This window comes from Penaeus japonicus, unplaced genomic scaffold (genome assembly GCF_977035675.1).
Source record: "Penaeus japonicus unplaced genomic scaffold, GWHDUDI00000001_assembly GWHDUDI00000013, whole genome shotgun sequence".
NCBI lineage: Eukaryota > Metazoa > Arthropoda > Malacostraca > Decapoda > Penaeidae > Penaeus > Penaeus japonicus.
This window is the reverse complement of record NW_028234415.1, coordinates 41,656,319-41,681,318: the sequence shown is the minus strand read 5'-3', so window position 1 is coordinate 41,681,318 and position 25,000 is coordinate 41,656,319. Positions and strand designations below refer to the sequence as shown.

At 37.0% G+C, this 25,000-nt stretch overlaps 3 protein-coding genes across 3 annotated transcripts in view; 2 read left to right on the top strand and 1 right to left on the bottom strand.

Moving 5' to 3' along the window:
* LOC122267843 (uncharacterized) overlaps window positions 1–1,769 on the top strand; it is a 4,063-nt gene extending 2,294 nt beyond the window's left edge. Inside the window, exons 4-7 of the mRNA XM_086543521.1 lie at window positions 136–221; window positions 407–608; window positions 925–1,103; window positions 1,560–1,769. Coding sequence (XP_086399647.1) covers window positions 136–221; window positions 407–608; window positions 925–1,103; window positions 1,560–1,613 — 521 coding nt within the window. The 3' untranslated portion in view covers window positions 1,614–1,769. The remainder of the gene's footprint in view (window positions 1–135; window positions 222–406; window positions 609–924; window positions 1,104–1,559) is intronic.
* A 1,194-nt stretch (window positions 1,770–2,963) lies between these two features.
* Window positions 2,964–21,633, bottom strand: rod (kinetochore component rough deal). The gene is made up of 30 exons (XM_043038015.2): window positions 21,504–21,633; window positions 20,623–20,745; window positions 18,399–18,634; window positions 18,057–18,170; window positions 17,786–17,909; window positions 17,386–17,561; window positions 16,934–17,136; window positions 16,520–16,685; window positions 15,973–16,149; window positions 14,749–14,896; window positions 14,375–14,536; window positions 13,836–14,056; window positions 13,183–13,286; window positions 12,460–12,623; window positions 12,105–12,347; window positions 11,750–11,956; window positions 11,480–11,613; window positions 10,866–10,986; window positions 10,220–10,354; window positions 9,612–9,991; window positions 9,186–9,412; window positions 6,982–8,894; window positions 6,220–6,374; window positions 5,833–6,015; window positions 5,484–5,658; window positions 5,152–5,208; window positions 4,750–4,876; window positions 4,289–4,470; window positions 3,774–3,860; window positions 2,964–3,650 (listed from the first exon to the last, which is right to left on the bottom strand). Exons 2-30 carry the CDS (start codon window positions 20,743–20,745, stop codon window positions 3,630–3,632), a joined length of 6,465 nt encoding a protein of 2,154 aa, XP_042893949.2. The 5' UTR covers window positions 21,504–21,633; the 3' UTR covers window positions 2,964–3,629.
* Window positions 21,634–22,526: 893 nt separating this feature from the next.
* Window positions 22,527–25,000, top strand: part of LOC122267845 (1-acyl-sn-glycerol-3-phosphate acyltransferase gamma) — a 19,591-nt gene continuing 17,117 nt past the window's right edge. Inside the window, exon 1 of the mRNA XM_043038019.2 lies at window positions 22,527–22,612. The gene's annotated coding sequence lies outside the window, so the exon portion shown is untranslated. The remainder of the gene's footprint in view (window positions 22,613–25,000) is intronic.

Below are 25,000 nucleotides of genomic sequence, written 5' to 3'. Positions count from 1 at the left end.
TGTTATCAGCTTGGGCCGTTTCTTTTATTTTGCTGATTATTTTTTATGAGGTGTGATCTCTCGTTATATATTTGGTTTCTTATTTGAGATAATTTTGAGCCTATGGTAAAATGAATGCACTTTTTTTTTTACCAGCTTACTGGAGCTTCTACGGATATAACCACAACTGCGACTGTTGCTCTGGAGAACGCAATGCTTGGTGGGAATTCTTGGTTGTCAAGGTAATAAACTTTCATTCGTTACTAGCATTTTTTTGTCTGTATTTGAAATGTTATAAAAGTGATACAGTCAAAGCTAAATGTATCCCTTCAGTAGAAAAAAGACTGCATATCAAGTGAAAAAACTTGTATCGAGTTATGTATTTTTTTTTAACCTCACTAAACTATATCGTTACCCCTTTGTTCAGATCCGCGAATGGAACACAAACCCTCACTTGCACGAGGTGATGTTCGGCCAGAAGGAAGGCTGGTACACGAGGATCGCCGGCAACTATGAGATCCATGACGAGACGCATCCCGTCGCTTACGTCGGTCGGGCTGGACACGGATTCTATCACGACGGCGGCGGATCCAACACTTGCTGTTACTACGAGGACACGCGTAACCCAGGTACGGGGGTTCGGTGTCTGTTCTACGGTTTTTTTTGTTGTTGTTTTGTTTCTGTACGTCCATTTGTTTCGATCTTTGTCTGTCTATCATTCTCTCTGTCTATTTATGTCTCTCTTTCAAACTTCCCACCTCTCTCCTTTTTTTTTTCTTTCAACGAAATTTCTGCTGTGACACTCGTTCTTACTTATTCCAATTATGGGACCACGTTAGCCCTCATGTCCGTCTGTCATAGAGTGACTCATCGAAATGAAATATAAATGCTCACTCAAGGGAACTACCACCCTCAACATCTCATATCCTACCCTTCCTCCATCAGGCGAACCCGACCACTACATGATGACCTGGAAGAACATGGTCGAGCTCCGGAAGGACTCGGACGCCGACGAGTGGATGCTGGAGCCAGGGACCCACCACTGGAGCGGCCTGCAGGTGCCCACCTTCAGGGACAACTGGGATCTGTGCAACCTCCTCGGCTGTGACGGCTCATTCCTCTTGGTACGTTGAGGGTTTCAGTGTGACTGGAGATTCTTGGTCAAGGTAGAGGTAGAGGTAGAAGTTGAGGTTGAGATAGAAATAGAGGTAGAGGTAGAAAAGTTTGAGGAAGAACTAGAGGTCGAGGTAGAGAGAGATACAAAGAGAAAGACAGAGACTGAGAGGGAGAGAGAGAGAGAAGAAAAAGGAGAATGAGGGAAGGAGAGATAGAGAGGGAGGAAGAGGCAGAGAGAGGGAAGAAGGGGGGAAAATGGGGAGAGGGAGGAAGAGGGGGAAGAGGAAGTAAAAGGGAGGAGAGAGAGGGAAAAGGGAGGAGAGAGAGAGTGAGAGAGGAGAGAGAAAAGAGAGAGAGGAGAGAGAACAGAGAGAGAGAGAGAAGGAAAGAAAGAGAGAAGGAGAGAGGGTTTGTGTGCATGTGTGTATGTTTATACTCCACAAAACGATTCCCTGCTTCTCCAGCTGTGCACGAAGTCCGGCTGTGCCAAGAGTGACATCGGAGACGACCCCTTCTAACCTCCAGCGGGGCATCCTAGCACCAAATCATACGATGTCTTGCAAGTCTACATGTGTGTGTTCTTTTACGATGTTGAAGCAACACAGTGACTGGGCCTCCACGATTTAGGAAAGCGGAGGCTAAGTTTTACATCTTTTAAGAAATGATGAATCAAATTTTGGGTGTTTCTTTTTAATAAACTCCTTCATTATTTTGTTGTAATTGACTTATTCTGTGGCTTGATGGTATAAAAAACAGAGAAGAAAATGGAAAAATGCAACAATGCTATTTTGATAAGTGCACATAAAAAGGTGCATGAGCACATACACACATGCATATAAATTCAGCTAACTTTTTCTTAATAAAAGATAATTTCAGGACTTAATGTCATCAAAATGCAAGCCAGATACGGTATACACTGTTAAGCTGCCTGTGTCAATACCTTTTTATGCTCAATCACAATGAATTTAAACCAGAAAGATATACATTTATGCAGCACAATACTCAGATGCTCATGATGAATTGGAACAGCATTTCTGTTAAGCATATTGCTCGACTCTGTGCATGACTGGAATAATTGATTCTCCACAAAAAACTCACAGTTCAGATCCAATTACATGGCAACATATTACTTTAAAGTATGTATAGGTAATATGGCTGTTCATTCTATTCTGACATACAATATTTGAAAGGTGAATTCAATCTGTGGACATTCCTAGAACGACCAATAATTGGAAATATTCGCATTTTTCTGCTTAAAATAATCTCACAGTACATTATGTCCGAGATGTTGTTGAAACCTCTATAAAAAAAAATACTTGTTTTTGTTGTATGGGTAAGATAATTCAGCTCTACGTAGTTAATAATCATTAAACACTTATTCAGAGGAAAAGAGTCAAGGTTCAGATTTCACTTATTCAACAAGAGTAGAGATGAAAACAATTTTTTGTGGTTTTTTCTGTATGCTTGATGATTTTTCCAGATTGAAAAATTACTGAAGTAACGGACACTTCTCAAAGCATGTATGAGTGAATGAAGCACTTTTTCTTAACTGATTATCCATCAAGGTAGATTAGAAGTATTACTTTATGAATCCAGTACTCTGAAAGAATCTTTTGAAAGGAATCAATTCTATGGTAATGGTAATTTTAGATCAAGACGAAAGTTTATCACTGAAGTCTAAATGATACTGATTTAGTCTATTAAATTTGAATGAATGAGGCATCAGTAATAATGGAATTCTCTACTTGCAAAATACCTTTCAAAATCACTGAATTCCTTTCACATTATGCAGGCTAGTTGTAACAAGTCCAGTACTGAGCAATTGACATTTATACTTCAAGAAATTAAAAGGATAATAATAAACAGGCTTCTATTTGCTATATAATCATGGGATATAACAAGTTGTTAAATAAAGGTCAATAATTATACTTTTCCTATAGGTCATAAATGCTACGTTTTTTTTCTTCTTTTTTGCTGACATCCAATAAATTTAATATAAGCTGACAGATTTCTTCTAAGATTAATCTGATATAAACAGCAAAATTAAAATGTTACACATTATTATCCATGGACTTCTCTCAACAAACTTGTGTTATATATACATATCCTCTTTTCAGCATAGAGGAGGATCTAAAAACTAGATTTGAAATGATGCAGTTCATGATTACAAACCATATAAAGGTAATGACAAATGCAATTTCATTAACCATGAAGAAAAAATGAATGACCATAAGAGAATATGAGAAAGCTCTTTCTGGAAAGACAACATTTGAATGCTACATCATTATTGCATCATCATAATCATTATCATCTTTATTGCAAATCTGTGCGCCAGGGTGCCAAAGCATTAATCTATACTAGATAATATTTTTTCTGGATAAGAATATATATAAACTATGGATTAGTAGTGGTAATAGGCCCAACTAGAATTGTTCTTAGCATTTTTATGTAGTACAAATCAAATGCTAAGAAAGAAATAGATGCCTTGAATTTTTTAGCCTTTGTTTGTGGAAAGACTGGGGGGGTTAGGTTTTTCACAGGACACTAAGCAGGTCCTGAAACAAAACAAAAAAGACATTATCAGTATATAAAACATATCAACAAAACTATCCTACTGAAATATTAATTAGTAGCAAGACATTACCTCACATCTTGGAATTAGGTCATTGGTGTCTTACCTCCACATTCCTTGGAAAGGCAAATGTTGTCTTCAGCCTTTCATACTGGGTCTTTAACTTCTCTGTGGATGTTTTATCAATCATGGCCTGTGTGTGAATAAACAAAATGTTAAATTGAATAAAGTACACACAAATACTATTTATATACAATAATACTATATATGTACTATGTGCAAATATGTCAATGTTTTAAATGTTTTTCACTTTAAAGTACATAAACATATAAATATACATTTCACTGATTCATACATTATGATAAAATATATTTGAATGCTTTCTTTGTTCTTTTTTATGTTATCATTATTATTATCATAATTTCCATTATTAAGCAAAGGTAACTTTCCCCCCATTTTCAGTCATATAAGCAGGAAGACACTTTTCAGTTTGATGCCCCATAGTTCTCAAACTATTTTACATGTATGGGCTGTACATTCCCTGGTATATAAATTCTAACTCTTCACAAACATCAAAGACCAAATTTCTCTTTTGTGAAAGCTAAATATTCAACAACAAACCTGCAAGTCATGGCATTCAACTTGATCAGCCGCAGCAATAGCCAGTGCCAGCGCTGGGAGGTCCAATGCAGCACAGTGCTTTAGCAGAGGGGCTGTTGACACCACAACAGGACAATGTCTCAACAATAAGTCGATGCTGTGGACGCAGGAAGTGAGGCTGGTCTCATCCACAGGAGATGTAGCTAGAGAGAAGAAACAAAGTGACATTAATTCTGATTCAGAACTTCACACAAACCATGCCACCCAACATAAATTATGGACACATAGTAGATAAAGGTATAAATGAGAATGAATAAAACAATGCAAGAGATGTAACTGACACACTTAAATCAAATCTTCATTTGAATTACATCCCCTGTATTTTGAGGATTCATGGCAAAAGAATAGTAGACAGACAGACAGACACAGAGACACACACACAAAGGAAAACAATAGATGGAAGAAAACTGCTGAATGCAAACCTTTTGTGAATGGATAATTGATCAGGGTTGTCCAGGCAGTGGTAAGTGCAGGCACAACCCAAAGATGGGGCAGACTCTTCACCTGGAGAAGCACTCTCTCTAGTGTAGTAATGTCTAGCTGGCCTGACTGTAATGGGAAAATTAATAAATAATAAGGCAAAGAAAATAAAACATACTGGACATGTATTACCGATCAACTTCAAATAATCTGCTTTATAAAGGACTATTAACTTAAAAGTTATACTCATTATGCACATTACAGATTGGTGTGTACCTTACTAAATATTCCTTATCATCAACTGATTATCATCCTCCTCATTATCAACAGAATATCATTATCATTATCATCAACTAAATATCATCATCATTATAATCTTCAATTTACCAACCAGTGGCACTAACCTTAATGAAATTTGTTAGTTGTGTCAACACTGCACCCCATAATGATGCTGTTGTCACCTGTAAGATAAGGTAAAATATTTACTTCTTCCAGCTTATTGTCTGCTGACACCATTATCACATATCTACACATCCTGAACACTTAATACGAAGAAAAAAAATCAAGCAACATCTGGTAACATATTTACTGCAATGACTGCAAAATATATTCCAATTCTAAATCCCATATTTCAATATATCAGGAGGAGTCTTACTTATAATAGGAACTAGCATAGCAGAACCTCTTGAACTTAAAATAATCAATAATGGGGGGAAGGGTGATTAAAAGATTCTACCTGGTAGTCATGACAAAGGTCTGTCAACAATGTGAGAGCCTGTGGATTATGCCGCTGTGAACGCCAGAGTCCCTCTACCAAAGCATTTTTGTCCATACTGTTGAACTGCTGCACGCTTGTAGCATGGCCCAAGCTCTCAAGACGACTGACGTAAGTAATGGTCTGGAGGAAAGATCTGCAGGGAGAACAGATGAAGATAAATAAAGCAAAAAAAAATAAAGATATACTATTCACATAAATAATGAATTGATCTAAAAATGGGAGAAAATGAGTAAAGAAGAAATATAGATACATTGCTAAAAATGATACTCTCAGCCAGAAGGCCACTGTCAAAAGGAAAATCAATTACCTGATGGAAGTAACCCCTTTTGTGCAGAACTTCTGAATGGTGTCCTCTTCAGCAATCGCAAGGAGGCAGCGGAGAGCCCGAAGGCGATGGGCAGCAGACACACTTGTATCATCGCTCAAAGCACGGTTCAAGAGGTAGCTCACAGCCTCATTTTGGGGACAACACCGAAGTACATATATCACCCTGTAAATTTTTAAATCATGAATTGGGTCATTATTAGAAGCTACTTTCAAAAAGGTTAGTATAATCATAAAATTTCCAAAAAGCTGTTAGATAACTAATGCCTTTATAAACATATTTTCCTATTATTACGATTATCAATATCATCATGATAATGATAATAACAATAATGAAATTCTAATATTGGGAAAAAAAAGAAGACAATACCTAGAGAGAGAAGCATCATCCGTTGGGTCATCCTCTGTGGCAGATCCTGGGTCAAGGGTAATCTTGAAGTTTGTGACGGTCTCTTCTGCCCCGATTCCCTCGCCCATTTCAGAGGGAGGGAGCCACTTCTCCAGCAAGTCCAATTGAATTGATGACTATGAAAGCAAATGGATGCATTAAACTCCTGAAATTTGTGCATCATCTAAAACTGAGATCATGAAACTATTAATTATGTTAATTCATTTTTTTTGTTTGTTTGTTTAGGAGGAGGCAAAGAAGGAGGAAGAGGAGGTGGGAGAGGAGGAGGAGATGGGAGAAAAGGAGAAGGAGGAGGAGGAGGAGGTGGGAAAGAAGGAGGAGGAGGTGGGAGAGAAGGAGGAGGAGGAGGTGGGAGAGAAGGAGGAGGAGGAGGTGGGAGAGAAGGAGGAGGAGGAGGTGGGAGAGAAGGAGGAGGAGGAGGTGGGAGAGAAGGAGGAGGAGGTGGTGGGAAAGAAGGAGGAGGAGGAGGAGGTGGGAAATGAGGAGGAGGAAGAGGTGGGAGAGAAGGAGGAGGAAGAGGTGGGAGAGAAGGAGGAGGAGGAGGTGGGAGAGAAGGAGAAGGAGGAGGAGGAGGAAGAGGTGGGAAAGAAAGAGAAAAAGTGGGAGATGTGAGAGAGGAAGTGAGTGAAGAAGTGGGAAAGGATGTAAGAGAGGAAGAGGAGGAGAAGGAGGAGAAGGAGAAAAGGAGGAAGAGAAAAATATAGAGCAATAGTAATAACTTACCTGATGGCATCCAGCAACAGTGCATACTTCTGACACGCAGCTATTGATATCTGGCATGGAATGTGTACTCAATGTAGCCAAAGAATCCAGACAAGGGTGCTGATACAGAGCAAATACAAGATCCACTGGTGTGCGTGTTAATGAAAGGTATTGAGGTTCCGCCAAGCCATATTTGTGAAGGGTGTGTTCTATGGCCAACTGCTGATGACGGCCTGACATTCGAGTGAAAGCGTCTACTGCTTTTCCATCACTACTACTATCCTTCCATTGTTCAGCCAAGAGCTTGCACTTTTCTGCAGCTTCTACCTTGTCAGCCCCTGGTGGAAGTCGGTTGACAACCCAATTAGCACATGCTGTTGCCAATTCTTCACACTGAATTTTGCTTATTACTAGGCGGATTCGTGACAACAAGGCACTGTTGTTGCTGCACACTTGCCAAGTAGTGCTCTTGCTATTAGCAGACTCTGAAGCCTCCCGCTCCAGAGTGCGAGAGACTGTGTTTTGTGTGGCTAACATGCACAACCGATCAGAGCTAAGCTTCATGGTGGAAGCAGCACGGAGCCAAATGTCCACAGTTTTTATATCCATCTCTGGTTCCACAATCTTCATGACATTTTTACGTCTAAAGAAATCATGGAAAGGCAGGCGATGTTTGGCTATTTGTGGAGGACCCAGACTTTGGGGATGAGCACGCACCCATTCATCAATCTCACTGTTTCCAGGAGGTGCCTGCCTGGCATACACTTTCAAGAAGTTTAGCATATCTAACCCTCGTTTCAGTAAATCAATTTGCCCTGCATCCTCTTCTAGCAGCAAGGTTTGTTGTAAAACAAGATCGAGAAGCTCATAGTTGTAGGGGCTGAGCAAATCTAATTCAGAAAGTAACAGCTGATGTAAGAGAGTCTTACTGTTGATCTCTGCAATAATGGCTTGACATTTTGAGAGCAAAGCACGAGGAGATTCAATCTTGACAACTGCTCCAGGGCGAATTTCCTCAGCAGGACACTCAGGAGACCAGGAGTGAAGTGCAGTCTTCAGGTATACCAGAAGAGCATCAGTGATATGCAGGTTAAAGTCTACACAGTAATCAGTCAAGATAGAAAAGGTACAGCTTGGATGAGCCACAAGCACTCCTATGACTTTCTGCAGAGCAATAGGATCTCCCTTAAAAGCTTCTTTGAATGATATGTTCAAGTCAGCTAGGCGCTTTCCCCATGTGGCTCGCTTGTGTAGCTGGCTGAATTGGTCCCCAGCTTCTTTAAGGCCATACAGAGTGCAAAAGTCCTTCCCCACAGTGGCAACAGATTGCAGACGAATGTAATCATACCCAAACCTCTTAATAAGTTCATTCAATACCTTAAGAGGTTCTTTCTTGGTGGTGAGCAAAGTCAGCAAACTGACAGCCAATGTAACATCAGGTCTTTTAGAACCAATCACCTTTAGAAGCAAGGTAAAGATCTGATTCCATGAAGGAGGTCCTACAATATTTGGGGATTTTTCAACAGATGCTTTTCCTTGTGCCATCAGTAAAGTAATTGACAATGCTAATAGATCTTGCCCTCTGTCTCGTAAATGACTGATAAGTTCAATTAGTGTATTACTGACACTTTGGTTCTTTATTGCTTTGTTAATATTCTCTGCATCTGCTTGGTAAGGTAAGAAGTTAGCTTTTGAACCTGTCTCATGACCCTCTAAACAGACATTAATTGCATCAGCTACAACTGATGTAACTAATCGCTCTTCAATAGGCATGCTGGCATCACTAAATACAGCACTGAATTTCCATGTAATGTAAGGGTTGCTGCTCTCTACAGAGTCTGCTTGTGTGTAGACTCCTTCTATGTGGCACTGTGTATACAAAGTGTGCCCTAAGGAACACCACAAACCAAGTTCTAGTAGTGGCTGCAGTAAATCTGTGAATAACAGACATTTTATTCAATGTATATTAAGTATATATGTAAAGTCCTAAAACAATAGATATCAATCCTTTTAGAAAAGTATATATGTACTTTACAAATTATATATCTTTGCAATCTATATAAAAACTTAATCAATGAAAGGAATACAGAGAACAAATATAGTTATTCAATTTGTATGAATACATAACATTCCTTAAAAAAGTATCCCATTCTAGAAAGACCTTACCAACAGGCCATGAATATTTTCAATACACTGTATGTTAAGTACACAGCCATGTTACTCACCAGGATGAGCTGTTGTAAGGGCTGAACACACAAGGTCATGGATGACGTCAATTATTTCAGCTCGTGATTTGATGGTCGCGCTTTTCTCCAGCTGAGCAGTCGAGTTCAAAGCAAGTGTAGATCTATCACAGCCATCCAGCTGGAGTTGCTGATTTTCAACAACCAACTGTACTACTTCGTATACTATGCTTGTGCAGTCTACCCGACTAGGATCATTTATGATTAGCCTGAAAAAGAAAGAGAAATCAAGAGATAGATATCAACATATGTTTACTTGTGGTTATTCTAAAAAACAAACGAATATTTAGCAAAAAAAAAAAAAGTTATGTTCTAAATTATATGTTTAGTAAAAAAATTATGTTCTAAGTGTATCAAACTTTACACACGAGTACAAGTCTCTAATACTGACATAAAACCTTTAGTTACCTGCAAATCTGCACAGCTTCCTTCAACCTCCCTGCCTTGGCAGCAAGTGAAGCAAGAAGTGAGAGCAAATCCCCTCTTGGCACCTTAAGCAGGGTGGCCAAGCGGTGCAACTGGTCTACACCCTTCCAAGGTATCTGCCCTTCCTTATTAGCCTCTATGCCTTTGTTGTCCTGGTTTAATGGTTCAGTGCATTGGCCCCTAACCAAGCTTTTGCCCACAATAGAGACATCTGACTTGGTTTGGTTAGATGATGGCTCCTGCTGGGGTTCTGGCTCCTGTATGCGCTTTTTGTACCAGCTCGTCACGTGACTGCTGAACAGCCTTTTGCAAGATTTAGAATTTTCCAGTTCTCTTAATGTTGGATAGATTTCATAATGCATCTGTAAGTAGATTTATATATATATATCTTAGTACATTCTAGCCTTTCATAGAAAAAAATACAAATCTGTATGGTAATATGATGTTTAAAAATAAAATACAGAAAAGCAAATACAGATCAACTTTGGAGTATCCATATACTTCAAGCCACAAAAGGGCTTAGGGAGCAAACATAAAATGACTATGAATTAGCTGTTGGGATATAATGTAATCTGACAGGAAGAACTTACTTGTAAAGTGTGTACATTGTGAATGGTTGCAAAGAGCTTATCATCTGTTAGTGTACCATTCTTCTTGTACCATTTCTTCAAAATTGCTTCCAGTGCCAATATGCCTCCAGTTATTGCCTTACAACGATCTTGACTCTGTAGGGAATAGGGAATGTGCAATACTTTAAAATTACAGAAAAATTAACAAGCTGAAATTAAACAAACTAATAACAGAGCAACAAATTAACAAAAACGTTGACTAAAAAGTATGAATAAATAAATATATAAGAACCCATAAAAACCTCACAAAAGCTTTCATCAGAGCTGCACACACACAAACACACACACACACACACACACACACACACACACACACACACACACACACACACACACACACACACACACACACACACACACCTACTCGCTCTCTCTTTCTCACACACAATTTAATAATAATAATAATAATAATAATAATAATAATAACAATAATAATAAAAACAATAATAATAATCTAAAAAATGTATCTAAAATAACAATAAGTTAAATGACCTCATCTAAATCAGAAAACTAATGGCCAACGATAAAATAACTAGCAATAAGAAACCAAACACACAAGCACACATTAAAACAAGCAAGGACACATGAAAACAAAATATTACAGCACCTTCTGTCCTCTGCATGGGCACATGAGATACTGGATGACATATGCTATCAGCTTCTGGCTAGTCTGCCTCTGCAAGGTGTCATCTAAACCCAAAAGCAGTGACTTTGCACCTTCAACGTTGCTGCAAGGGGATAAGCATGCATGTATGTGCTGCAAGTCTGAGACAGTGATGTGAATGCACACCACTCAAAAAATAATAATAACAAACAAACTGAAATTAATGTATATAATGGTAGGTTAAAACAAAAATTAAAACTACTAAAAAATAATATACCATAAAGAAAAAAGGACAGTGGTTCATGCAAGCAACAAAGCGGAAAATTAGGGAGGGAGGGGGAAGGAAGAGGGGAGAGAGAGAGGGAGGGAGGAAGGAAGAGGGGAGAGGGGGAGAGGGAGGGAGGAAAAGAGAAAGGGAGATAAAGGAAAAGAGAAAGAGAGAGCGAAAGAGAGAGAGAAAGAGAGAAAGAAAGAGAGAGAGTGAGAGAGAGGGGAAGGGAAAGATAGAGGAAAAGAGAAAGAGATGGAGAGAGAAAGGGAAAAAGGAGATGGAGAGGGAGTGTGTGCAAGAGAATTGAGCCTGGTCTGTATATTTCTATTTTCTTTAAAAAGCTTACCTAGTTACAAGGAGATGTATAATCCTAAAGAAATAGGCATCAATGCGAGTGAGGTGTTTATATGTGTTGATAACTTGCAATGCATCTTCTAACACTGTATCCCCATCTTGCGAAAGAATGTTTCGAAGCATCATCTGAGAAAAGCAACAAATAAGTCTGATGTATGAAAACAAAACAGGATTTCTATATCAAGCAACACTATTTCTGGTTTCAAATTTTCCAGAAGATCCAAAAAAGAAAAGACGAGAAAAGAGAAAAACAAACACTAACCTCCGCATTCCTTGGATCACTGATGTTAGTTAAATGCAGTGAATATCTTCGCAGGACTAGCTTTAGCCCCACAAAGCGCCGTTGGTCCTCTAGCTGCGAACTCAAGGATGTGTTCAGAGTAAGGCCTAGTTTAAACATCTCTTCTGTTCCTTCGCTCCAAGGCACTGGTGCAACATGAATGCACTCAACAATGCATTGCGCACGGACCTGAAAATTGTTTTATATGAATACGTTACCAAGAGGTGTTTGAATTCCCTTCTCCAGCATTCTTTTCCTCACTGTTTCAGTAAGACATTAAAAAAAATTCTATCTATCAATGCCCTAGAAGAAATACTATAATGGAAAAAATGCTTACCTGAGCATCAGAAATAACATGGATAACGGCATAGAGCTTGTCTTCCCATGGAGCTTCCTGCCACGCCCACCAGTCCTGGTCTGCAGTGGCCAAGGTCTCTAAGACATAACGAGCAAGGGTTCCATCACAGTCAAGCTCATACCTGATAAGATATGAGCGCAGGAAACCCTTCATCAGAGGAGCAACTTCCTCACCACACACAAGCCAATCCAGCAATGCTGCTACAACTTCTTCTTTATTTTCCTGAAAAATGGGGAGCATCTTACTGTCAAGAATTAATATATCATCAAAGGTGAAGAAATCTAGAAAATAATTCAAAAGATTTGATGTCTAAATCAAGTTACTGATTTCTTACCTGTGTATACTGATTAAATTCAATCTTAATTCTAAACTTGTCTGCCAGAAGCTGCAAGTCCTGAAGCGCAAGTGCAGTTTGACGGAGATGGAACAGGGCTGAAGAAGGGGAGTGTGCCTTCCACTGGGCCACCAAAACAGCCATCTGGACTTCAATATTTCCACCTGAAGAATGAAAAGGGTGAACAAAAAAAAACTGTGTATAATATTAGATCTTAAATAACTCCTGTAACAAGGATTCAAAAGACAGGCAAAATAAAAATTATAAATTAAACTGTATATATGCAATGTTCACTATTGGGTTGTCTCAACTACTTAACTATTAGGCCTACCAGACCTCCCCTAACTACCCTATCCATTGAATTTTCAGGACTTTTTTTTATATTTTTATCAGTATCATTATTATCAATGTTAAAATAATAATAACAAAATAACAATAATAACAATAATAGTAATGATATCATTAACAATACTAAAGTTGATAATGATAACAAAATTAAACCATCTCTCCCAAAAACTAAAGAAATAAGGTAAACAGGTGAGGTCAGGCAAACCAAGTAATTGACTCCTTAGTATACGAGTGCTTATGGAGCCATGTGTAAAAAAAAATGTGAATGTTCTAGCATCAATAGACACACTTTGGCTGATCCTTTTTACAATATTTCTTTCTCAATATAATCTATACTATTCACCCAGAGAGAAAAAGTAATTCTGCATTACAAACCTGCCTGAAAGTCTGCAGCCACATTCTCTAAAACAGAGATAATTGTATTGGCTAAAGCCAGTCCATTGGCAGGCCAAGCTGCTTTCTCAACGACTTCAAGGCTCCTGTTGAATAGGATTAGTTGTCTATTAATTACTTTCTTATGTATGATGAAATAATGGAGTACTTTATTTCATATGGAAATGTAAGTACCTCCCTGGCCATGACTTGAATCTACTCTTAGTGGGTCATGTGGTCTATTCCTATACTCTTTTGGTGTCACCCTTGGGAGAGTATGTTCAAGACGTGGCCAATGAGGTATTTACATTGAACATCTTATGACATAGTCTGAGGTGGGCATCTGAAGATGTTTTGTGTGCTTTCTTTTATTTTCTAAACTTATGGTATGATACATGAATCTATGTGTGATATAACAGCAGAGATACTAATTAGCATTTGGTATGATGCCTTACTTACACAGGTGAAGGAATAAATAGCTTATAATTTCAACAAAATGAAAAATTCATTATGGAAGTGATCCTACCCCATAAAACATACCCACTGCAGTAGGATTAAATACTTCCTTGCATATTGCACTTCTAGCACTCGCAATAATGTATCCTACCAATTACAATTATCATCATTTCCAATTAGGAAACAGAGGTTCTCCTTACTTGACTCGACCATCTCCCCATCGGGCTATTATCTCCATGGAACTTGGACACAGTCTCACTAGGTCAGATAATACATTTCTTGGCAACCAGTTACAGAGGTCTGCTGATGGTATGCTGTGTGGAAATGCTGTTAGGATCTGCTGCACACATTGCTGATCTATGAGGTGGCTGAACTCATACTGATGTCTGTGCCACACTGTTGATGCAACATCCAAGTTACCCTTGAATGTATGTGAAGAAAAGGATACCTTAGGAGAATGTAAGTAAGCACTCCATTTCAGTTTTGAAATGTGCATTTTCTCATAAAAAATAAATATCTACTAAAACAACAATTTAAAAAAAGGTATTACAATAACCTGAAAAGGCAGTCATATACATATGCAATATAATTCATGTCTTAACTTTAATCATTAACTGAAACAAACAAAGAGTAGAGAAAGAAGAAGAAGAAGAAGAAGAAGAAGAAGAAGAAGAAGAAAAAGAAGAAGGAGGAGGAGAAGAAAAAAAAAAATAATAATTACAATCATTCCTAAACTTACCCTACTCAGGTGCTCCATGAATTCCTCCAACATATTTGTGTGAGAGAATGCCAACCAGTGCTGAATGTCTGAAGAGGGGAAGATGGTTTCAAATGTTCTGAGTCGGTAGGTGCTCTCACTCACTCTTTGCATTAAGGCACTCAGTTGATCCCCTTCCTCTGACTGTTAAAAATCATTTAGTTAGTCGGCAGAAGGAATAGATTCTAAAATTATAGTAACACCACTAATTAAAAACTTAAACTATACTGAGCATAATAAAAAACAGCTAGCTCTGTATACTTCAACATTCTCAAACTTTTAAGTGTGTAAACATAGTATTCAGCTTATTTCTATGAAAGTTGAAATCATGGAAATACACGACTATAAAATCTAACCTTTGTTGTGTTTGCGAGTCGTTCTTTAGCATAATTTAAAATCTTCTTTGTGGTAATAATATCTGGCAGAGCAGCTTCCACACACAGAACAGTAACAAATTCTGCATCTCGAATCTTTCCTAATGTTGCCAACAACTCATCTGCCCAACTGGTGATTGAAAGCAAGATATTAGATGTTGGAATTATTTGAGTAAATACAAATTATTTTGCTAATAATGATGCAACAATAAAAAACAAAACAATTTGCAAATGATGTGAATAACTGCAGCCCTATAACATACACCCACCATAAGAGTTGACAATTTCCCAAAAAATACCCATAATTCTTAATTGGGTGGAAAATACTGGGAAACGATGGAAATTATGCTTCTTCAGTAGCATTACAACTCTCAGACACTTCCTGAGTTTCTAGGAATGTTTCTTTTAAATGAGTATGTAGTAACAGTAAAAATTACAGATGGATGAATGATGAGTGCCTGAGTACTTTGTTTCCTGTTGGTTAACTAAAGGGTAGATTTGTTATTTTCTATTTGATATCACTTTTTTTGTTGTTTATATAAATTTTCAATGTGACAGTAAATTGACTGAGGTGATTAATAAAATCACCAGAGCAAAAGGTGATCCAAGTTATGAAAATTAAGTATACAAAATCAAGATACATTATACACTGTGAATAGTTCTGTACACATATGAAGTTGACTTATTATCCATTCATATCAATACTACTTAGAAATATATGATCTTCAGGTAATTAATCATAGGGCTTAGGATAAACCCTCGTTTACTGCTACAAGGGCCTGTGATGCTTTCCTCTTACACTTTAAATGACTGTTTAACGTTTTCCACGTATATAAGCCATTGAAGAACTATTTAACATTATTACCTATAAACACAGGATCAGCACATAATTTACAATTTTTCCCTGTTGTTTCATTTCCCCATTTAGGCAAACTTATCCTTCATCATGTTTATAATGTATGTATCAAATAGTTAAAAAATGTAAAGTCTAAACAACCCTGTGACTGGAAGAAGTTAAGTTTTGGTACATCTTGTTTTAAAATGGATTCCATTCATAAATGATTACTCTACATAATACTAAATATGATCATTATATTATTTCCCACTATTTTCCATTTCTGTTAGAATTTTCCTGATGGTATTGACATATAACAGTATTTACCACCCTACCCTTGTTGAATCCCAACACAACTGCAAAACTCTTACCTGCCATGCCCCTCTGGCTCAGTCATAGTCACATTTCCAGCTGATGTATTCCAGGGATTCATCAGCTCACATACATATTTGGCTCTTGCTTTGTAGACCTCTTCTACATCCAACCCAAACCTCTTGCAAAATTCTTCAGCCTCTACAAACTTCCTCTTTCGCAAAAGTTTTGCCAATCTGTTAAAATTGGAACTTTGGTTAGTATAATCCTATGTTTTTTATTTTGAAGAAGAAGAAGAAGAAGAAGAAGAAGAAGAAGAAGAAGAAAAATTACTGAACATTTGTATCATTCATAAAAACAATTCATGTTTATATATGGGAATCTATGGAAGCTTAAGATAAGTAAATGACAGGTATACCATCTATCATTCCTTACATGATTACACACATGTAGCATTTAAAAGCATAGTAGTCAATGGGGATATCATCTAATATTACAGTACATCAAATCACAAGAATATCTGCACAATGTATCAGAGATGTACAAAAGGGATTTCCCCCAAAAAAAACAGAAAGGTATAGAAATTAAATTAATTTCCATGCTGACCTTGCTTCAGGAACTCCATCCACAATGCTCTTTACTTTCAGGCTAGATGTAGCATGAGTTACAAAGTCAAAATCAGGCTCTAGAAACATAATGGACTCTGCTCCCTCGCTAATGTGTACCAGGCTTGTACTCTCATTCACGTTTAACTCGTACACTTTTGTAAAACCTGCAAAATGAGTTTTGCTGATTAAGAAAACCATCAATAAAAGATTATAAATAAAGGTTTTATTCATTGTATAAGAGCTAAAAAAACAATCGGATAAACAATGTATAAAATCATAAATCTAGAATACTATATTAATTTGAAAATGCCTGGTCATCAAGTTCACAATTTCTTACTCCCACACCTTGACTACTTGTACCTTGACATAAAACACAGAAATGAAATGACAGAGAAGTGCAATAGGAACCTACCTGGGAAGGACACAATACGGAGTAAACACCCTTCGGAATCGGGACTCTGAAGTACAAACATGAATTGTGCCGACTGAGCATCACTTTGGAGGAGTATCATGTCCAAGACCGAGAGCTCATTGTCGGTGCATTCCCAGACAGTCAGTCCTGTCACCCCACATAGCACCATGATATTTCCTTCTGTGTCTAGTGTTACAACATACCTGCAAAGGACATATATTTACAAAATATAAAAATACATGTTCTATTTATTTCTTCTTATTATTATTGGTATACACATATTTCTTTTTTTTAACTAGGAGGTAAGGTAAAAGCAGAAATGACTGCATTAATCAAAAGCAATTTTATAGGTTAATCATATGCCATTAGCTTAAAATACAATAAACCTAAGCTATATATTCCATATAAAATGACAACGGGGTTTCAAATATGAAACTAAATTCCACACTAACCTTCCATCACATATCCGTATGACTCGCTTGCAATTTAGGCTATAGGAAAATTGCCATGTTAGAGACTCAGACGGCTTGTGGAGACTTGAAGGCATCCACAAGGACACTCCATCATCACCTCCACTCCACACCCAAGCCTGGTCTCCGCCATCAATGGCACATCCGGCTGTTGTAATCTTTAGGTGGGAAGATTACAAGCTAAATCAATACAGCTATGATGAAATTGTCATTTAATATTTTTTTCTTCAAATAGTACTTCTGTATTATTAGTGTTATCAGTATTCTATTAGTAGTATCAATAGTGTTTGTACAAGTTTTGATAAATAGCAACACTCTAGTAATAATGATAATTATAATAATTCACATACACACTTTCCAAGAACAATCCTATCCAGCCTACCTTTGAGTTTCCAAGATCCATCTTATCTACAGACACTGTCATCTGCCCTTCTAGAGACTTGAGATGTTCAAGGTCACCTGTCCGTAGGCCCTCTGAGAGACCATCAGGATCTATGTTGTTTATTCTGTAAATCAGTGCAATTCAGTAAATCAGCATAGAAAGCCTAAAAGACAAAAACAATTTCATGACATAGGCCCAAAGAAGGAAAGAGAGAGAGACTTTAGTTATTGTAATAAGAGTGAAATTTTAAAAATGCAAATGAATATATTACCTGATGACATGTCCACCAGAGGTTACCAAGGTAATTGACACTGTGCCATCTTCTATCTGTTGACTTTCTCCACCAATAAAAAGCTTTGAACCTTTGGCTTCTAAAGGTAGATGTCTGTGAAACGAGAAATATTCAGAAATTTTATACAAAGAAAAAACCTCATTACATTATACATCATATACATTACTGATATATATTCTAACAATCATTGTAAATAAATGCCATATTCCACACTCAAAAAGTATTCCAAATACTAGTAAATAAAGCACATACAAATATAATTTTTGGTAACCATAACAATCTTTATGAAGTCTTCAAAAGCTGAATAGAATGTACTCTTACTTAGTTATCAAGACTCTCTGTGACTGCACATGGGCACAGTGAATTCCCCCGGCACCATCTCCGAGAATGAGAAAATCCCCTTGAGGCACCCAGAGAATGAGATCAATGGGTGCCTCTAGGGCCAGCTGCATCAGAAGGGAGGAACATCCTTCACCAAACACAAACAGAACAGAGTCGAGAGCTACAGCCACGCGGCCATAGGCAGCACTGGCATACAGCCTCGGCAACCCCACCAGCTGAAGGAGAGAATAGGTTTCTTTTATCAGGTGAGAATATTTTTCCATCAAATTATGAGATTATAGGATATATTTTATAAAATGTACTACATTTATGTGATAGGAAGGACAGTAAGGACACAAAGACCCTGGTCAAAAGGAAATGGAAAGAAAGGGAGGAAAACAGTGGAAGAAGAGATGGAGATACAGATGGAGATGGAAAAAGAAAGAGAGGGGAAGAGAGGCAGAGGGAGAAAAGGAGAGAGGGAGGGAGGGAGGGAGGGAGGGAGGGAGGAAGGGAGGGAGAGAGAAAAAGTGAGAGGAGAGAGGAGAGAGAGAAAAAGACAGGAGAGGAGAGGAGAGAGAGAAAAAGACAGGAGAGGAGAGGAGAGGAGAGAGAGAGAGACTAAAGGTGAGAGAACTTAAGGAGGGAGGGAGGGAGGGGAGAAGGAGGAGGAAAAGGAGGCAGGGTGGGAGGAAGAAGGAGAGGGAGAAGAAGAGAGAGAGAGAGGAAAGAGAAGAAAGAGAAGAGAGAAGAGAAGGGACAGAGGAAAAATGGAAAAGGGAGGAGCAAGAAGGGAGGGAGAGCAGAGGAGAGAGAGAGAGAAGGGTGGGAGAAAGTTTGGGAGAGAGAGAGAAGAGAGAGAGAAGTTGAGAGAGAGAGAGAAGGGAAGAGAGAGAGAGAGAGAGAGAGAGAGAGAGAGAGAGAGAGAGAGAGAGAGAGAGAGAGAGAGAGAGAGAGAGAGAGAGAGAGAGAGAGAGAAGGGAAGGAGAGAGGGAGAGGGGAGTAGAAAGGGAGAAAGGGGGAGAGAGGGAGAAGGGAGAAGGGAGAAGGGAAATAAAGGGGAGGAGAGAGAGAGAAGTGAGAAGGGAGGAGAGGGAGAGTGAAGGAGAAGGGAGGAAAGGGAGAGTGAAGGAGAAGGGAGGAGATGGGAGAAGGGAAGAGAGAGGGAGAAGGGAAGAGAGAGGGAGAGAGGGAGAGAGGAAGAGAGAGGGAGAAGGGAGGAGAGAAGGAGAAGGGAGGAGAGAGGGAGAAGGGAGGAGAAAAGGAGAAGGAAGGAGAAAGAGAAAGGAGAAAAGGTAGTAGTAGGAATGGAAGGGGAGAAAAAGAAAGGTAGAAGGTGAGAGAGAGGGTGAAGTGAGGAGAGGGGGTGTGATGTAGAAAAGAGGAGAGAGCAAGAGTAAGAAGGGGGGTTAGAGTAAGATGGAAGGAGAAAGGGGAAGAGAGAGGGAGAAGGGAGAAGGGCAGAGAGAGTAAGAAGGGAGGTGAGAAGAGAGGGAAGGAGAAAGGGAGAAAGGAGAATGAAGAAGAGAGTAGAAGGGGATAAAGGAGGAGGGAGAGCCCCAGAGATAGGGAGACTGGAGAAGAGAGGGAGAGGGAGCAGGAGTAGGGTGAGGGGAGGAGAGAGTGAGAAAGGGTGATAGAGGGAGAGGGGAGGAGAGGGATAAGAGAGAAAGGAGAAGATAGGGAGAAGGAAGAAGGGAGTGGGGGACAAGGGAGAAGAGAGAAGGGAGGAGAAAAGGAGAAGGCAAAAGGGAGGAGGGAGGGAGAGGGGAGAGGAGAGAGAGAAGGGAGAAGAGAGAGAGAAGGAGAAGGGAAGAGAGAGAAGGAGAAGGGAAGAGAGAGAAGGGAGGAGGGAGAAGGGAAGATAGGGGAAGAAAGGAGAGGGGAGAATGGAGAAAGCAGAATGAGAATGAGAAAGGAGATGGGAGGAGGAGGAGAAAGAAGGGAGAGGAAGGATGAGAGAGAGCAAAAATAGAGGGTACAGATAATGCAGTGAAAGGAAAGGAAAGAAAGTGAGAGGATTTCAAGAAAGAGAATAGAGAGTATTTGGAAGAGAGAGAAGAGGAAGACTTGAGAATGAGGAAGAGAAAATCAGAGGGGTAAGAAGTGAGATGAGGGAAGGATAAGAAGACATGAGAATGAGGAAGAGAAAATCAGAGGGGATAAAGGTGAGGGGAGATGAGGGGAGGAAATGAAGACAATCCAAACATATGACTACTCATACCTTATCATCTGGCTGCAAATATGCTAATTTGACAACTTCATAGAGAGATGTTAGCGAGCCTAAGTCCCCTGCCTGGCGAGTCTCCTCATCGCAATCGGCATCCAGCACCTCCCAGCACACCATCTGAAACCAATTCAATTTCCTGCATTACTCTTTATTCTGCTAGTAATATCAGGCTTCCAAAGAAATAAATGGTAAATATTCAGGAGCATTCTATACTGGCCTCTACACCTGTCACCTCTATTTATGTGGTGCAATTCAGATTGTAGACGTACCATCAGATACCACAGCAAGTTTCAAGTGGATTTCAACAGAACACAGTTACAAAGGAAAAAAAAAATGTTGTAAAAGGCACTGTGGTATCTAAACATTAACCAACTAAATTTACACTGTGTCTATGGAGAAAAGGTTGAACAGCAATATAATAAACATTTCGTAATCATGCAATGAACAGGAGATTAGCTGAAGAACAAGGGCAGACAGGCTGTGAGGGAATTTATCATTCCCATCTCTCGTTTATTGAGATTCTAAAACTTTTAGTGTAAACAAACCGGTAATTAACATTAACAAATATGCGTTTCGTGAGGGTGTAATTCTAAGAAGGGCGTAACCACCTGATTTTGACAAATGATAATACTTGTAAATATGGCTAGTAATATCACTTATAAAACTCCTTCAGCTACACTTATCACATCACGTACATGAATGCCATAAAATACCATTGTAATAACATTAACATCATGCAATAACATCCACATTTTTTTCAATAATTTTTAAGAGCCAGAAATACAGAACCTAAAACTTTCTTTCCTATATAAACGGATATCTATAGCAAATAGTTGGATAAAAGCACATGTTATACTTATTCCATGTAGCACTACCTTAAATCTTTGTCCTTAAATCTCACAGCAAATCATATTACAGAAGAAATTCCGTTTTAAAATTAGATTATCCCGAGTCTTCGGTTCGCCTTCGCGCCAAAGTCAAAACAGAAGTGGACGTTTACGAAACTTTTTTTATTTGGTATATTTTTACGGGATCACTATACTGTCAAGTCATCTGCTTTTCTTTGTTATCAGTCTTTATGAGTTATTCTTTAAACGTAGTATTTTTTATACTTAGATTTTTTTATAGTGATTCTATATATATACTTGTCTTTTAGACGTCTTTAATTATTTTATTCTTGAGTCTTATTTTCTTATTTGGGATACTTTAACGGGGTCGGTATACAGTCAATCCTGAAGTCTATTTTAATTTATGTCTGTTTGATATGATTATTTGTTATTCCTTCTGATTCGTTTCATTATGGATTCTGGGAGATTGTTGCATTTTTTGTATTCAATCAGCGAAAACATGAGCCGGATGCGATTAATTGATGCCTCGCTTATAGGCCCCCCTGGATATATTTTTTCACGCCCAGTTTAATTCTTATGATATTAGAATGATAAATAGGAGACACATTTATTACAAATAACCTTATATGTGCTCATGAAATCAAAACAGATAAACGATTCAAAGAAAATTAAAGCCAAAAAATATAACATTGAAACTCGATAGGATCAAATAGTAAACGAGGATTGAACTATGGAGGAAATTCTTATTATCTTGGCAAAACATTCATTCAAACCTTGCTCTAGACTCAACAAAAATATTAAATGATAAATAAAATCATACGTGAAAGCCTTTATCTAACTTAAACTTACTCAAAGTGAGAAAAAATCAACATTGCAGGCAAAAGTTGCAACCTTCCTTACACATATACAACCATACACAACATTCTCCCAATTAAGTGAAAAATACATATATAAACAGATAACATTTAATAACCAAAGAAGCCACGGAAATCATCGAGAAGTTGGTAAAATATACAGAGATTGTATGCAAAAATATGTGCCCCACCCTCCGTACACAATCCTTCTATGATTGCGTGTGTGCGCAGTGCGGTTCGCGTGTAATATCAGCTGATCCACCTATGAGAGCCGCTTTGGAGGTGATTTTTTGCCCGTTTTTGCCTATTTGTTGACACTTTCACTTCTCTCGTTCATTTCTTGATGTGAGTGAAATATGTGAATGCTGTGCGAGTTGATTTTCATTGTTTCTGGACGCAGATTCAACCGGTCTGAGGCGTGACCTGAAGGGAGCCTACTATGCCTTATTTTATTTATCTTCTTTCTCATTTAGTATAATTTCAAGCTGATTTCTCGTATTAGGCTGTGGTTTCTGATAGGACATGATTTGGATTGGGTGTGTTATGGGGCTCAACCGGAACGAATGCAAGGTCTCTGTCATCGTCCCGTTATTGACGTTATTGAACACAATATTGATGAGATTTTTTCATTTCGATATTTTGTGGAATTAGACCAACCAGGTGAAAGGCAAGATGGATATTATCTTACAACTTTTCTTTCCATTTCTATCAACATTTTATATGCAGTAGTTTAAATGGTATAGTTGGTGTCTGAAATTAAGTGTTGCATGTTACCTCTAATGATAGGCCTCTCTTGTATGATTTAGTGTACTGATGGAACTGTTAGCATTCCTTCCTGGAAAACAGATCCACTTTACCATAGCTATGTGCTTTAGTTATTTACTTGCTAATTCCCATATTGAAGATAATGAAAGTATTTAAACTAGTTTTCTGTGCAAGTTTCTTTTTTTCTTCAGAATGAGTCTGTTATTGATGCATTAATCTGTACTGATGCTAAGTCAAAGCAGTATCAAAAATTATATTTTCGTTAAATTCTATCTGTGGTTTTTCCTTTTAAATACTAAGATACAGGTGAACTTAACATTTTTTTAGTGATTCTTCTACCTTGGTAACCCTCCACCCCCCTAAATTTAAGTTCCGTGATTGTTCTGCTCTCTGCACCTTCGGCACTCTAGCACAGGCCAGCAAAAATCTCCACCGTGTATGTTCTGGCAAGATGAGCCTGTAGACTTCTCCCGACAGTCTATTATCAAAGAAGGAATCAGTCCAAGCTCTTTCTTGCCAGAAACGGTGGAGGTTTGCTGTCATTTGTTGGAGCGCCAACAGGTGCGGAGTGATAGATTGGCATGAGGCCAACATGGGATAGGTGGATATCTTTTGAATATTTACCACAAAAAAATGTAAAAACATTTTTTTTTACTTTTTTTTTTAAGTGTCTTCAAAGGTTATCTAGGAGCAAAATGATTTTATATGATCTACTGTTTTCTTCATTGACCATACTTATTAGTAATGAAATTATACAGTTCTTGATATGAGTAACATACATTTATATTAATTCTGATAGTAGTGGAATGTATATCAGGTATATTAATATATGAAATAGTATTCATTTATTGATCAATAGTCATGACATTATACCTTGCACATCAGTTTACAAACATTGCTGAAATGCCTCCATCAGCTCGCCATTGGATATGTTTATTGTTATAGAGTTCTAATATTGTCATGATTTTGTTGCATAAATTATAGATATTTTTGTGTATATATATATATATATATATAAATAATAATAAATAAATAAATAAAAATAAAAATATTCATATAAATATAAATATAAATATATATATACATACATACACATAAATAAATATATAAATATATATCTATATATATATAAAATATATATATATATTTATTTATTTATTTATTTATTTATTTATATATATATATTATATATATATTTATTTATATATATATACATTATATATATATATTTATTTATTTATTTATTTATTTATTTATTTATTTATATATATATATATAGAATATATATATATATTCAATTATTTATTTATATATATATAATATATGTATATATAAATATATATACATATACATATACATATATAAATATATATGTATATATAGTAATATATATATATACATATACATATATATAATATATTATATATATATATACATAATATATATATATAAATAATTGAATATATATATATATTTATTTATTTATATATATATATAAACATATATATACATATAAATATATATAAATAATTGAATATATATATATAAATTATATATATATATTTATTTATTTATTTATTTATATATATATATACACACACACACACACACATATATATATATAATATATATATGTATATATGTGTGTATGTGTATGTGTATGTGTATGTGTATGTGTATGGGTATGTGTATGTGTATGTATTTATATATATATATATATATTTATTTATTTATCTATTTATTTATTTTTATTTATATATATATACATATACATATACATATATATAATATATGTATATATATAAATATATACATATATATAAACATATATATATATAAACATATATATACACACACACACATATATATATATATATAAACATATATATACATATACATATATAA

What these genes read in the sequence shown, in the direction of transcription:
- rod (XM_043038015.2), bottom strand. Translation starts at nt 20,745, where the DNA reads ATGGTGTGCTGGGAGGTGCTGGATGCCGATTGCGATGAGGAGACTCGC. An exon ending in GAGCCAGAGGGGCATGGCAG is followed by an intron (nt 14,897 to 15,972) that starts GTAAGAGTTTTG and finishes TTCAATCACCAG; the next exon opens with TTGGGCAGATGAGTTGTTGG. An exon ending in CCTTTCCAAGGAATGTGGAG is followed by an intron (nt 3,651 to 3,773) that starts GTAAGACACCAA and finishes GTTTTGTTTCAG; the next exon opens with GACCTGCTTAGTGTCCTGTG.